This window comes from Nicotiana tomentosiformis, chromosome 12 (genome assembly GCF_000390325.3).
Source record: "Nicotiana tomentosiformis chromosome 12, ASM39032v3, whole genome shotgun sequence".
Classification (NCBI taxonomy): Eukaryota; Viridiplantae; Streptophyta; class Magnoliopsida; order Solanales; family Solanaceae; genus Nicotiana; species Nicotiana tomentosiformis.
Window position 1 is genome coordinate 102381766 of NC_090823.1, and position 13109 is coordinate 102394874.

The window sequence follows — 13109 nt, forward strand, 5'->3', positions numbered from 1 at the left end:
GGATACATTTCCCAGGGCTGGATTGGCCTTATACGGTACTGAGTGACTGACTCTTAGTCGATGTGTATTTATATACGGGTTGGAACACCCCTGGGCTGGATTGACCATAAACAGTACTGAGTGACCGAATAATTGGTAAACATTATTTACTTGAGGTCTTTCTACTGAGATTTCATATTCCTTATATCATGCAGTATTGATATATTTCACTTGTACTGAGTTTAACTGCTGAACTTGAAAGCATGTCTACATTGTTGTACCATTATTTATACTGGACTATACCTGCAGAGCTCGTCACTACTTTCAGCCTAGAGGTTAGTCTTGTTACTTATTGAGTTGGTTGTTCTCATACTACACTCTGCACCTCGTGTGCAGGTCCTAGTGCTTCCGGACACGACGACTGCTAGATTTCAGAGTTATTTCTATGGGAGACTATCAAGGTAGTTGCTTGATGTCCGTATACTTGATTCCCTTTCTGTTTAGTTATTGTACTGTTCTATATTTCAGACGGCGATTTTTATCAGTCAGACTTTGTATTCATTTAGATGCTCATGTACTCAGTGACACATGATTTTGGGAGTGTTTATATTTGTGTTTGTGAGGTTTTCTTCCACTGAATTTAAAATTTATGTTTTTAAATTTTAAAGATATGGTGGTTTATTGAGATTTTTGGCCTACCTAGTATTGAGATAGGCGCCATCACGACATGTGAGATTTTTGGTCGTGACAAGTTTGTATCAGAGCTCTAGGTTACATTGGTCTCACGAGTCATGAGTAGGTTTAGTAGAGACTTGCAGATCAGTACGGAGACGTCTGTACTTATCTTTGAGACGTTGCCAAAGCCTTAGGAAAATTACACTTTCTTATATTCTATCGTGCGAAATTGATTCAACTTAAAACATAATTCTTTGAATTCCTTCCACGTATTCGTGTGCGCATGTGAGCGCTCAGTATCGGCTGTGTATCGTTGGCTTATGATTCTAGGCCAGAGTTAGACTGCAGCTTAAGCTCGGTAGTTTCGGATGTGAGAACTTGTGCGTTTTGACTTATGCGTTGCTAATATCCCTATGAGTGGAATTTGTTGCTCGATGGGCGGTTGAATGACTATATGATGAGTATGATGTGAACTCGGGATGTGTTCAGGTGGGTTGAAGGAGACGAATAAAGTTTACTTATGACTCAAGAGTCTGCTATTGGGTGCCTACCATCACTGGTCGTGACAACACTTCCCCAGCCACCTAGATTCCTTTCTTTGGATTCACTTCCACATCACTTTCCTTCCACATAATGCCAAAACAATAAAACCCTAACTTCAACTCCCACCACTCAAGTCATACCTCCAGTAAACCCCACTAACCCACCAAATCCCCCTATTCACACTCCTTACGTACCACAATACACTCAACCATCACAGAACCCTCATATTACCACTAATGTAACTACACCTCGTCGTGACGGTGTCACTTTCACCACTAACCAACACATACTTGTGGTACATGCTGCCACCCATGAGTGGTACGTTCCCCCTGTATATGCCATTTCTGAACCTACCTTTACAGCACCTGTCACGGTCAGGGTGCCTTATGAGATTGACCAATACACAGAGTTGGAGAGAAAAGTTAGGCGTAAGGAAGAAGTGTCAGTATCTGAGCAGTTGCAAATGTTGAGAAGGCAAAGAAAGATGAGGTCGTAGCAGTCGTCTCTTACTACCAACCCAACCCACCTTATGGAAACACCTCTTTTTTTCCCAAAAAACCACTCACCACCACCCTCTTATGCTCTAGTCTATAATACCTAGCCATATTACCACCCTCAACCACAATACAACCCTCCTCGAGCCAACAGCAACCAAAACCCACAACGACCACATGCTCCTGTCTAAACCACTACTCATCAAAACCGACCTAGTTATGCACCACACCCTCATTCCAACTTTGAAAAGAGGGGTCCTAGAATTTATACCCCGATTACTGAGCCTCGGGCCCAATTGTTCGAAAGTTTAAGAAGAACAATATTGATACACCCAATCTAGGGAAGGATTCCTGAACATCCCTCCAAATATTTTGAAGCTACTAAGTGATGCATGTACTATTCCAATGTACCTGGGCACGATACTGAAGATTGTTTCAAGTTGAAAAATAAAATTGAAACCCTGATCAAGTGCGAAGACATACAGTGCACTCCGTCACCACCTAATGTGAATCGCAGCCCACTGCCAAATAATCGAAACTAGGGAGCTAAGATGATCACATTAGACGAAGAATATGACTTGAAGGGAACAATTATCACTATAGGAAATGCAGAAGCCGCAAGTATCCCTCCTCAAAAGGCTCCAATAATTACGGTACAACTAAGGCTTACAGTGATGGTTCAGACTTATCTGTAGCAACCTGCCGATGCTACTCGAGACGAAGAAGATCGGGAGTGCAAAACCATCCTATGGACATACCAGCAAAAGGGAAAGGCCAAAATGATTAACTCTGTCGCAGCCCATGATATGAATAGGTCTGGGAGATATTAGACCCCTGAAGATGTAAATTGAGGAAATCCAGGGAGAGAAAAAATTCCAAGGAGGAACATAACCAACCCAGAAGCCGCTGAGTTTTGGAAAAGAATGTCAAGCAAAGAGTATTCATTGGAAGAGCAACTCAAGAAAACTCCAGCAAAAATATCTATCATGGATCTATTAATGAGCTCCAATAGTCATAAGGATGCCCTGTTGAAAGTACTAAGTAGGGTAAGTTTACCAAGTCACACCACTAGTGAGGTGTTGGCCTCAACAATTGGGAAAATAGTCAAAGCAAACATGATCACTTTCAGAAGAGACGAACTTCCTGTCGAAGGCGCAAGTCACAACAAGGCTCTTCACATCACTGTCAAATGCGGGGACAAAGTGGTATCCTGGTTGCTGGTCGATGGAGAGTCAGGAGTCAATATTTGTCCGCTCTCCACCCTATAGGAGTTAGGAATTCATTTGAGGGAAGTCAAGGAAATCCACGTAAGGGTGAGAGCTTTTGATGGTTCACAAAAGGATGTTATTGGGGAAGTTTATATAGCTTTGCAAATCGGACCGTTCAATTTTCCAGTGTTGTTCCAAGTGATGGAAATCACCTCTTCATACAACTTGATGCTGGGTAGGCCCTGGATACATATGGTAGGGTTTGTACTGTCTACTTTTCACCAATGCATAAAATTTGAGTGGGGATGCCAAGAGATCATGATTCATGGCGAGTGGGGTCACTCCGCTTTTTTGGAGTTTGTTGTCCCATTCATTGAAGGGCTGGGCGGAGTTGCCTTCCACACTGTGGAAATCATGCAGACTACTGAGATGGAGAAGACTGAACAAATTTTGAGAATGCAGTCACCGTATAGATCCAAGATGGCTATGAGGAAGATGATGAAATATGGATACAGGCCAGGAACAGGGTTGGGAGCCAAGTCAGATGGAATCATAGGGCCAATTAAGCATAATGGACAGAAAGGAAGGTCTGGCATAGGATATCAGCCCCCGAAAAGGAAAGCTCGCACCATTAGCTCCGGGAAAAAGGTCTTTGTGCCAGAGCAAGTTGCAAGTCCGGGATAGAGTTCAGTACCCGAAGATGATATCATCGACGGGGTGGGAAAGCTGTTTGTGAATATGATTGAAGAATGCTGCGAAGAAACTGACATCAAGACACTGACTATTAGGGATACCGAACCAGGGAAAAATCTACAGAATTGGACCTCCAGTCCATGTTTGGTTCGCCAGAAGTCTTGGTAGTATAGAACTATAAAAAAAATTCTTTTGAAAAGAGCACGGTCAATTGAGGCATGTACCATGTTTGTAACTTTTGTCATTTGCCTCTTGTGAAGGCTTAAGACATTCCCCTTTTGATTAAATAAAAAGAATCATTTTCCTAAATATTGCAACTTTGTTTTACTGCTTTATTTATACTTAGATTTTCTGTTCAGTAATCAAACCAATAAAAAATCGCGTTCCACAATTATGACATGTAACGAAACTGTTGAGCACAATGACCCGGACTACGAGGAATATGATGAGAGTATGATGCCAGAAAATCTCCCGCAGGAGATCGAATAGCTGGAGAGTCAAAACAATCCCAACCTCGAAGAAACGGAAGTGGTCAATCTTAGAAGCAAAGAAGATGTAAAGGAAACCAAAATCAACATTCACCTAGAAGTCGAGCAAGAGGAAAAAATGATTGAGCTCCTCCGACAGTACGTAGAAGTTTTCGCATGGTCCTATTATGACATGCCAGGATTAAGAACCAACATTGTATCGTATCGATTGCCCATTGACCCTACCAGACTGCCGGCCAAGCAGAAGCCCAGAAAGTTCAAACCTGATTTAAGTCTGAGGATAAAGGAAGAAGTGACCAAACAGATTGAAGCAAATGTAGTAAGGGTCACCAACTATCCAAGCTGGTTGGCAAACATCGTCTAGTGCCCAAGAAGGACGAAAAGATCAGAAAATGTGTGGACTACCAAGATCTCAACAAAGCTAGTCCAAAGGACGATTTCGACTACCAAATATCCATATCCTCATCGACAATTGAGCGAATCATGAACTGTAGTCATTTGTGTATTGTTTCGCTGGATACCATCACATCTTAATGCACTAGGAAGACGCAGAGAAGACAACTTTCACCATGCCTTGGGGAGTCTACTATTATAGAGTTATGCCATTCGGTCTCAAGAATGCCCACGCCACCTGCATGAGGTCTATGACGGACCCTCTTTCACGACATGATTCATAAAATGATTGAAGTGTGTATGGATGACGTCATCATAAAATCTCGAAAGAGTTCCGAGCACTTGGACGACTTGAGGAACTTTTTCAAACGCCTGCGAAGATAAATTTGAAGTTGAACCCAACAAAGTGTGCGCTCAGAGTCCCCGCTAGGAAACTATTGGGTTTTATTGTAAGCAGGAAGGGGATAGAACTGGATGCATCATAAATCAAGGCCATCCGGGAGTTACTGCCACCAAAGAGCAAGAAAGATGTCATGAGTTTCCTGGGAAGATTGAATTCATCAATCATTTCATAGCCCAGTCCATGGTAATCTGTGAACCCATTTTCATGGTGCTAAAGAAGGATGCTGCCACGAAATGGACAGAGGAGTGCCAGAAAGCCTTCGACAGAATCAAAGAGTATCTTTCAAACCCGCCAAAGATGGTTCCCCCCGAATTAGGGAATCCATTGTTGCTCTATTTGTCAGTCTTAGACAACGCTTTCGGTTGTGTGTTTGGGACAACATGACGAAACTGGGAGAAAGGAGCAAGCCATCTACTACTTAAAGCAGTAAGTTCACATAATGCGAAGCCAAGTATACCTTGATAGAACACACTTTCTGTGCTCTGACTTGGATTTCCTAGAAGCTAAGGCATTACATGTCGGCATATACTATGCATCTGATATCTTGGCTTGACCCTCTCAAGTATAATTTTTATAAGCCAATGTCTACCAGAAAGCTAGCTAAATGGAAAATTCTCCTCGGTGAATTTGACATTGTGTACATAACTCAGAAGGCTATCAAAGGACAAGCTTAGCCGACCACCTCACCGAGAATCTAGTGGATGGAGATTACGAACTGCTTACCACATATTTCCCTGATGAAGAAGTATTATTTGCCGGGGAGGATATTGTCAAATCACACCCTGTGTGGAGAATGTTTTACGATAGAGCAGCAAATTTCAAAGGAGTCAGAATTGGGGCAGTCCTGATTTCTGAATCTGGACAGCACTACCCAGCATTGGCAAAGATAAGATTCCCTTGTACCAATGATATGGATGAATACGAAGCGTGCATCCTTAAAATCGAATGGCAGTGGATATGAACATCAAAGAACTTTTGGTCATAGGAGATTCTGATTTGCTGATACACCAAGTCCAAGGAGAATGGTACACCAAGAATGTCAAGATACTGTCATACATGCACAACGTGAAGGAGCTGTGCAAGAAGTTCACAAAGATTGAGTTCAAGCATGTCCCCGGGATTCAGAACGAGTTCGCTGACGCTCTTGCAACCCTATCATCTATGATTCAGCATCCAGACAAGAACTACACCGACCCTATCGAGGTAGAGACCAGGGATCAACATGCCTATTGCTTCCATGTAAATGAAGAATCAGATGGTAAATCACGGTATCAAGACATCAAGAAATTCCTTGTGACCCAGGAGTACCCAAAAAATGCTATTAATGGTCAAAAGTGAGCCCTCAGGAGGTTGGCAAACCACTTTTTCCTCAACGGGGAAATCTTGTACAGAAGGACCATAGACTTAGGTTTGATGAGATGTGTAGAAGCCGCTAAAGTAACCAGACTGCTAGAAGATATACATGCAGGGACATGCGGACCCCACACGAACGGGTTCACATTAGCTAAGAAACGTTTGAGGGATGGATAATTTTGGATGACTATGGAAAGCGACAGTATCTGCTACATGCAGAAGTGTCACCAGTGCCAGACTCATGGAGATTTCATACGGGTTCCACCAAATGAGTTAAACGTAATGAGATCACCCTGGTCGTTCGCCGCCTGGGCATGGACATGATTGGACCCATAGAGCCTACAACATCAAACGGACATCGTTTCATCTTTGTGGCTATCGACTATTTCACCAAATGGGTCCAAGCGTCTACTTATAAGGCCGTCACAAAGAAGGTAGTCGTGGATTTTGTCCGAAACAACATCGTCTACAGATTTGGGATATCAGAGTCTATTATCACTGACAATGCCGCTAACCTCAACAGTGACCTCATGAGAGAAATCTGCGAGAAGTTCGGAATTGTCCACCGCAATTCCACAACCTACAGACCACAAATGAATAGGGCAATCGAGGAAGCCACAAGAATAACAAGAGGATTCTTTGAAAGATAGTGGACAATCAAAGACAATGGCACGAGAAGCTACCTTTTGCTTTACTGGGTTATCGGACGACTATGAGAACATCCACTGGGGCAACGCCATACATGTTGGTATACGACACTGACGCGGTGAAACCCGAAGAGGTGGAGATACCGTTCTTAAGAGGCATAATTGGACGATGCACAGTGGATACGGATCGGGCAAGAACAATTCATGCTCATTGACGAGAGAAGAATGGATATAGCATGTCATGGCCAGCTATATCAGAACATGATGGCTAGTGCATTTCACAAAAGAGTGAAGCCTCGCCAATTGGCACTAAGGCTATTGGTTCTGGAGATAATCTTTCCCCATCAAGAAGAAGCCAAAGAAAAGTTTGCACCAAACTGTCAAGGACCTTACGTGGTTCACCAAGCACTATCGGGTGGAGCTCTAATCTTGGCGGAAATAGATGGAAGTGTCAGCACGAATCCTATTAACTCAGACGCAATCAAGAGGTACTATGTCTGAAGACAAATAGAGTTAGGGATTTTGATGTAACAAAACTATGTTCAACCTGACTTCCTACTGAGGGATAAGTAGACAAATATCACTTTTGTGTGTTGTTTAGGAACTACGCCGACCCTCAGAAAGGAATACATAGGCAATCCTCATCGGATTTAGTCGTCTTTTGTAATTGAACAACATTCGGCCTGATTCCATTTGGATACGTAGGCTGTCTGAGTTAGACTCGGTCATTTTTATTCTTAATCTCATCATTTTGCATATGTTGTAATCGAACTACGCTTCGAACAGATTCCATTTGGATACGTAGGCTGCCTGAGTCAGGCTCGTCATTTTCATCATATTTTATGATCATCTGTCGAACTGTGTGTAGACCTGATTCTATTTTGAATACGTAGGCAACCTGAAAGGGTTTAGTCATAACCTTAGGAAAGACTTTGTAATACATTAGATCAACATTAGGATGCAGTTGCAACAACAAATAGTCGCATTGTCAGAGGCATCACGGAAGATCAACACTGTGGTTGACACAAACCAATTCCCCCTCCTACTAAGAAGTTTTCTTTGATTGTAGGGTCAACAGGGAATAAGGAAGCACTAGGACCACACTGGAGCAAATGACAGATCTGCCACTAGCCTAAAATTTTCCCTATTTCTCCTTTACTAGAATTTTTTTGTTATAACTAGAGCTAACTTTTGAATCCTTTGCAGGTACCTCAAAATCAGACAGCTGATACAGAAATTTGTACATAGCGAATCGCCTGCTCAATCAATCGGAGCATCTTGTACATAACGAGTCATCAACTTTACCAATTGAGCTATCGACTTCACCAAATGGAGTCTTGTATATAGCAAACCGTCAGCTCAATAGGTCAAAGCACACTATACAAATCAAACGTCGGCTTCGCCAACTAGAACCTTATATATAGCAAACTGCAAACTTCGCCAACAAAGAAATTTGCATCACCGCTCCATCATCATGGACCCCGAAATAGACAATTACAAACCTCGTCATCAACATTCTGCCAAACGATGTCCGCAACCTAGATTCGTAGTCAAGAGTATCTCATGGGCATGCTTTTATTTCATTTGCTATTACTTTGATTGTTTTAACGTTTTGTTCGTGCAGCTTTAGGAATGATTACGATTTTAATCAATCACTCCCAAGCGGAGAATACTTTACATTTAAGTGCAAAGCTTTCCTAACAAGCGGAGACGCACATTATAAATCAAGCTCTCCCGATAAGTGGAGACATTTCTCAGCGCAAAGTTCTCCCGACTAGAGGAGACGCACTTTACCAATCAAGCTCTCCCAACAAGCGGATACAATTTTCAAATGCTCCGACATCTGTGGAACGGTACACATTCCGGCTGACAAATCGAATCAGAATCAAGTATCCCATCATCCCAATCCCAAATAACGGCTCGCCGGCAGCCATGCATCATCATTCCTGCATCATTTACATTGCATCTTAATATATTTTGCATTACAATATATTGGTATGCATGTATTTCATTTGTTTTGCAAGGACAAACACAGCAACGTGGAACTTTTTCTTAGTAGTAGACCAAACTATAATGCTATGGGGACAGCCAACCTAGTAGCGGGTCTAAGATCCCAGCTCAAGACGATCAGCAAGATCAAAATTTTTAATCATTCAAATCTAGCCGCAAAATTCAAGCTACCATAAGTGACCTATCTTCCGTCTTGCCGTATCGTCGCAATACGATACTAGGGCAATTCTTGTGAGTGCCGCTTTTCCAAATTACCTACTCCAAGACTACATGAGGCATGATCCTCGTTAAGCCCGAGGTATGTGAGCAATTCAAAGCTAGAATTCGACCCAATATTCCCAAATCTTTCTACGTGGTTCCTCAACTCAATCCTACAACTTAACCATCTCCATTTCCTGCAATTTCTTTGCCCGAAAACTCTTTCATCATCTCCGGTCAAAGAGGGGCAGTTGTTGACGACCAATTTTTACCCTCCCTTTTAAATTAATTTATTTATACTTAATAATTTATAATAAATGATTTCAAAGTATTTTCCAGTAATGAATATCTATTTTTCAAATTAATCAAGCATTAGTTTCAAAATTAATTACGTAATATTGACATTATGTAGTTACAAATATATTTACTATTTTAGGTTATTAAAAATATTTCTATACGAATGTTCCATAATTAATTCAATAAATTATTTCTTAAGATTTCTAGTTAATTAGTTTACTATTTCAATAATTCAAAATTAATGTCCAAATAAAGTATTTTTACAAACAATTAATTAATTGCAATAATTAATAGTATTTAACAATTATAATTTTTACTACATCTTATTAAAATAAATAATTTTATTTAAATTATTTTCAAAAGGGATATAGACTAAAACGCGACGGTTGCAATTCCTTAACAAATTACAAAGTGGCTATTAGTTAAATTATTTCAGCCCAAATACAAAGCTCAATATGAAATTATCCAAAGCAAACACCCATCTCATTTGTCACCTTGGTAATCCGTGACAACCTCTCTGAACCAATCTGCTTGCACCACATCACTCGCCTCTCTCACTCACAAAGAAATCACATTCAATCTGGGTCATCCCTATATTTTATCAACAGCCCACATTTTATCCCTTATTTATTCTTTAATTTAAAATACATCTTCAGATTCATCTCAACCGTCAAAGCCTAAGAGATCCAACGGTCCATGTATTTTGTCATTTTAAATTGTTAAAGCCTGAATTATCAGGGTCGTTGATCTAAAGATCCAACTGCCAAAATCTCTCTCACCCATTTTATCCCTAGAGATGGACTATCCCAAAACCCTAATCATTCTCTATTGACCCTCCCCCCCCCCCCCATTTTCTCTCTTTTTTCTCTCGTCTTTCCAGCCTCTATCAATCACAAAAACCTAGCACAAATCCGTGCAAGGTCAAAAAATCAACCTTAAATTCATTCTTTCTATCTTTCCCAACCGTGAATCTCGCCTATTTTATTCACGTTTCATCACATAAATTTGAAATCCCCAAAATTTAACCCTAGACTCAAAGACGAAAGTTCAAATCACCTAGGTTATGCTATGTTCTTTTAAATCGGAGCTTGAAATTACCTTTTTCCTCCCGAAGTCCGTTAATCCTGCTGCAAATTCGCTATTTCAATCACAAAATTTAAACATCTAAATCCTAAAACCCTAGCCCAAAGACGCAATATCAAATCTCTGATTTTCCTTCTTGTTTTGTCAAATCGGAGAATGCATGGATTTGCTTCTCAAAGGTCATCATGAGGATTCGATGTCCTGAGGTCAAACTCATTGACCTCTGGATAGTAGAGTGTAACGGATAGTCGTCTGCCTTCAACGATCAATCTCCCTTCTCAGGTAAAAATCTTCACTGTTTTTCCCTTTGTTCTCTTTCAATTTCACTCAATCGTGCTGACATCATCCGGTAGTCGTCACCTTTCACTATTTTATTTGAATTCTTTGAAACCCTAGAGCCTTAAATGGCACTATAAATAGGGCTTTAATGTTCTGGCCTAACATCACGAATCAACCACCTAACACCGAAGAGAAACACACACACAAATACTAAGAAGTTTAGGATTCCAACCCTTAGGTTTTCTTACTGTTTTCTCTTCTTTTGCTGAGTATTATCGCTGGTCTAAACTTGAGATTTCTGGGGTCTTAAGCAACTGAAAAGAGCTCTCGTTTGGTCCGCTGCTCTAGAAATATTCTGCACATCTCTCATTCTTCTCTTTTGTTCATCTCTTTTGAATGCTGCAAATATATTAGATATATTCTGAGTATTACCTTGGTTTATGGTGTTTAATATGTTAATGCTTATGTTCTGTCAGCTTAATATATGCTTGATTAGTTGTCTTGCTTTGAGTCTTTAATCAATGACTGATTAAACCATTAATTTATTCATGCTGATCTTTGTTCTTGAGTTTCCAACAGTCCACATGTTTAAGTTATCAAATGTTCATGTTCACATGAACCTCATAGCTTTTATTGGCATATAGTTATCTTTATCCTTATCTTTTGTATCTCTGTAGTTTTTTGTGAGTTTTTGAAGTTGAACTTATTATCTGATAACCATGACTAGGATGAATCTGAAGGTGCTAAGTTTATATCATCTATCCTTTAACCTTAAGCAGGAACTCAAAGTGTTTATATGCTTTCTTTTCTACTTATGTCAGTTAGACTGTTTCTGAGTTTCCACTATAGTCTTTCATTTTGTTTAGTTTCTTATTGTTTATGTTGACCTAATCTTATTTGAACTAAATCTCTCCTCTCTTCTCCCAGTAACCCTATTGTACACATCTATTAAGGCTATGTTATCTTTCCTCATAATATGATCATGATCCTGTTTCTTCTCTTTATAATAAAGACTGATAATTGGTTAGACTGAACTTAACTATTTTCTTTATTAGCCAACACCCTCAGTTGCATGCTTACTTGGTATCATATCTCCTATCTCTTATCTTTAGGGTTATCATTCATCTTTGTAAAGCTGGCATGCATTTTATTTGTTAAGATTGTCATCCCTTAAAAGGACCTAGTTACTCTACCATAACTAAGTGATAACTTATAAAAGTAGAAGCATGATCATCTTTGTATTCATGTACTAACCTAGACTTAAGTTTGAGTTAAACCTATCTTGATGCAATGTCTTTCCCTTATCTGTTACTTTTTCTTAATCTAATCCTATAAAATGTGTAAAGTTTCCCTGTCTACATAGGACCATTACTGATACTATCTGAATTTGATGATTTGTTTGAAGCTAATACTATTAGGAGTATGATTCTGTAGAAATCCTTTAGGATTCCATGTTGTAGTCTGTAAATTTGTTGATTTATTGAGAAAGATGATCATGTCCTGGATATCTTTAAAACCTTTGTATATGTTGAGTTATTACTGCATAGCTTCACTTTTCCTTGAAAAATTACTCTGCTCCAAATTTAGAATTTTGAAACATGGAATCCCTAGTCTGTAAATTTGTGGATCTATTGAGAAAGATGATCATGAGCTAGATATCTTTAAAACCTTTGTATATGTTGAGTTATTGCTGCAGAGCTTCACGTTTCCTTGAAATATTACTCTGCTCCAAATTTAGACTTTTGAAATATGATAATGATGCTTCTGCCCCCAACTATATGTGTTTAAAGTCAGATCTTTAGATTCATCTGATATATGTTTGTTTGGTATCCAATGTAAACTATATGTTCTTAAATTTGGAGGGAAAGTATATATTTTATGGTAGATAATGCTATAGCATTTAATTTATATTGAAAGGGCCTCATTTCCATTTAAATCTGTAAAGGAAAATATGTTGTTAGTGTTTAAGGGTATTTGGGAGTGGGGTTCGACTCAAGGTTGGGCTACCCTCCCCGGCATAAGCATTGACCTGGGCCTTGAGTCCCTTGGGAACCTTGAAGTGTCGGGGGATCCAAAGGGAGCATCGACCTTGAGTGGTGTTTTCTCCTTAGCCCTTAATTCATTGACGCATTTAGTTCTTTGGGGTTTTAATGTTTAATGACAATGAAAGGTTTTCAATGTAAATTATTTGCTAAGTAGAACCACTTCATTAATATAATTTCCCACAGTATTGATTAGTTTCTTGTTCCAATTGTTAGTTAAATGTACATGTCATAAATATTTTGAATATGTTGAGAATGTGGAATATACATCTAATGACCTTCTTTTATTCTTTTGGGCATGTATACAATTGGGCCTGCTATGTT

General features: G+C 39.7%; 2 protein-coding genes across 2 annotated transcripts; both read left to right on the forward strand.

Moving 5' to 3' along the window:
* Window positions 1-5821: 5821 nt before the first annotated feature.
* On the forward strand, window positions 5822-6214 carry LOC138903137 (uncharacterized). The gene has a single exon (XM_070191055.1). It carries the CDS (start codon window positions 5822-5824, stop codon window positions 6212-6214), a length of 393 nt encoding a protein of 130 aa, XP_070047156.1.
* Window positions 6215-7101: 887 nt separating this feature from the next.
* LOC138903138 (uncharacterized) lies at window positions 7102-8654 on the forward strand. The gene is made up of 2 exons (XM_070191056.1): window positions 7102-7364; window positions 8501-8654. The coding sequence occupies exons 1-2, from the start codon at window positions 7102-7104 to the stop codon at window positions 8652-8654; spliced, it is 417 nt and encodes a 138-aa protein (XP_070047157.1).
* The last annotated feature ends 4455 nt before the right edge of the window (window positions 8655-13109 follow it).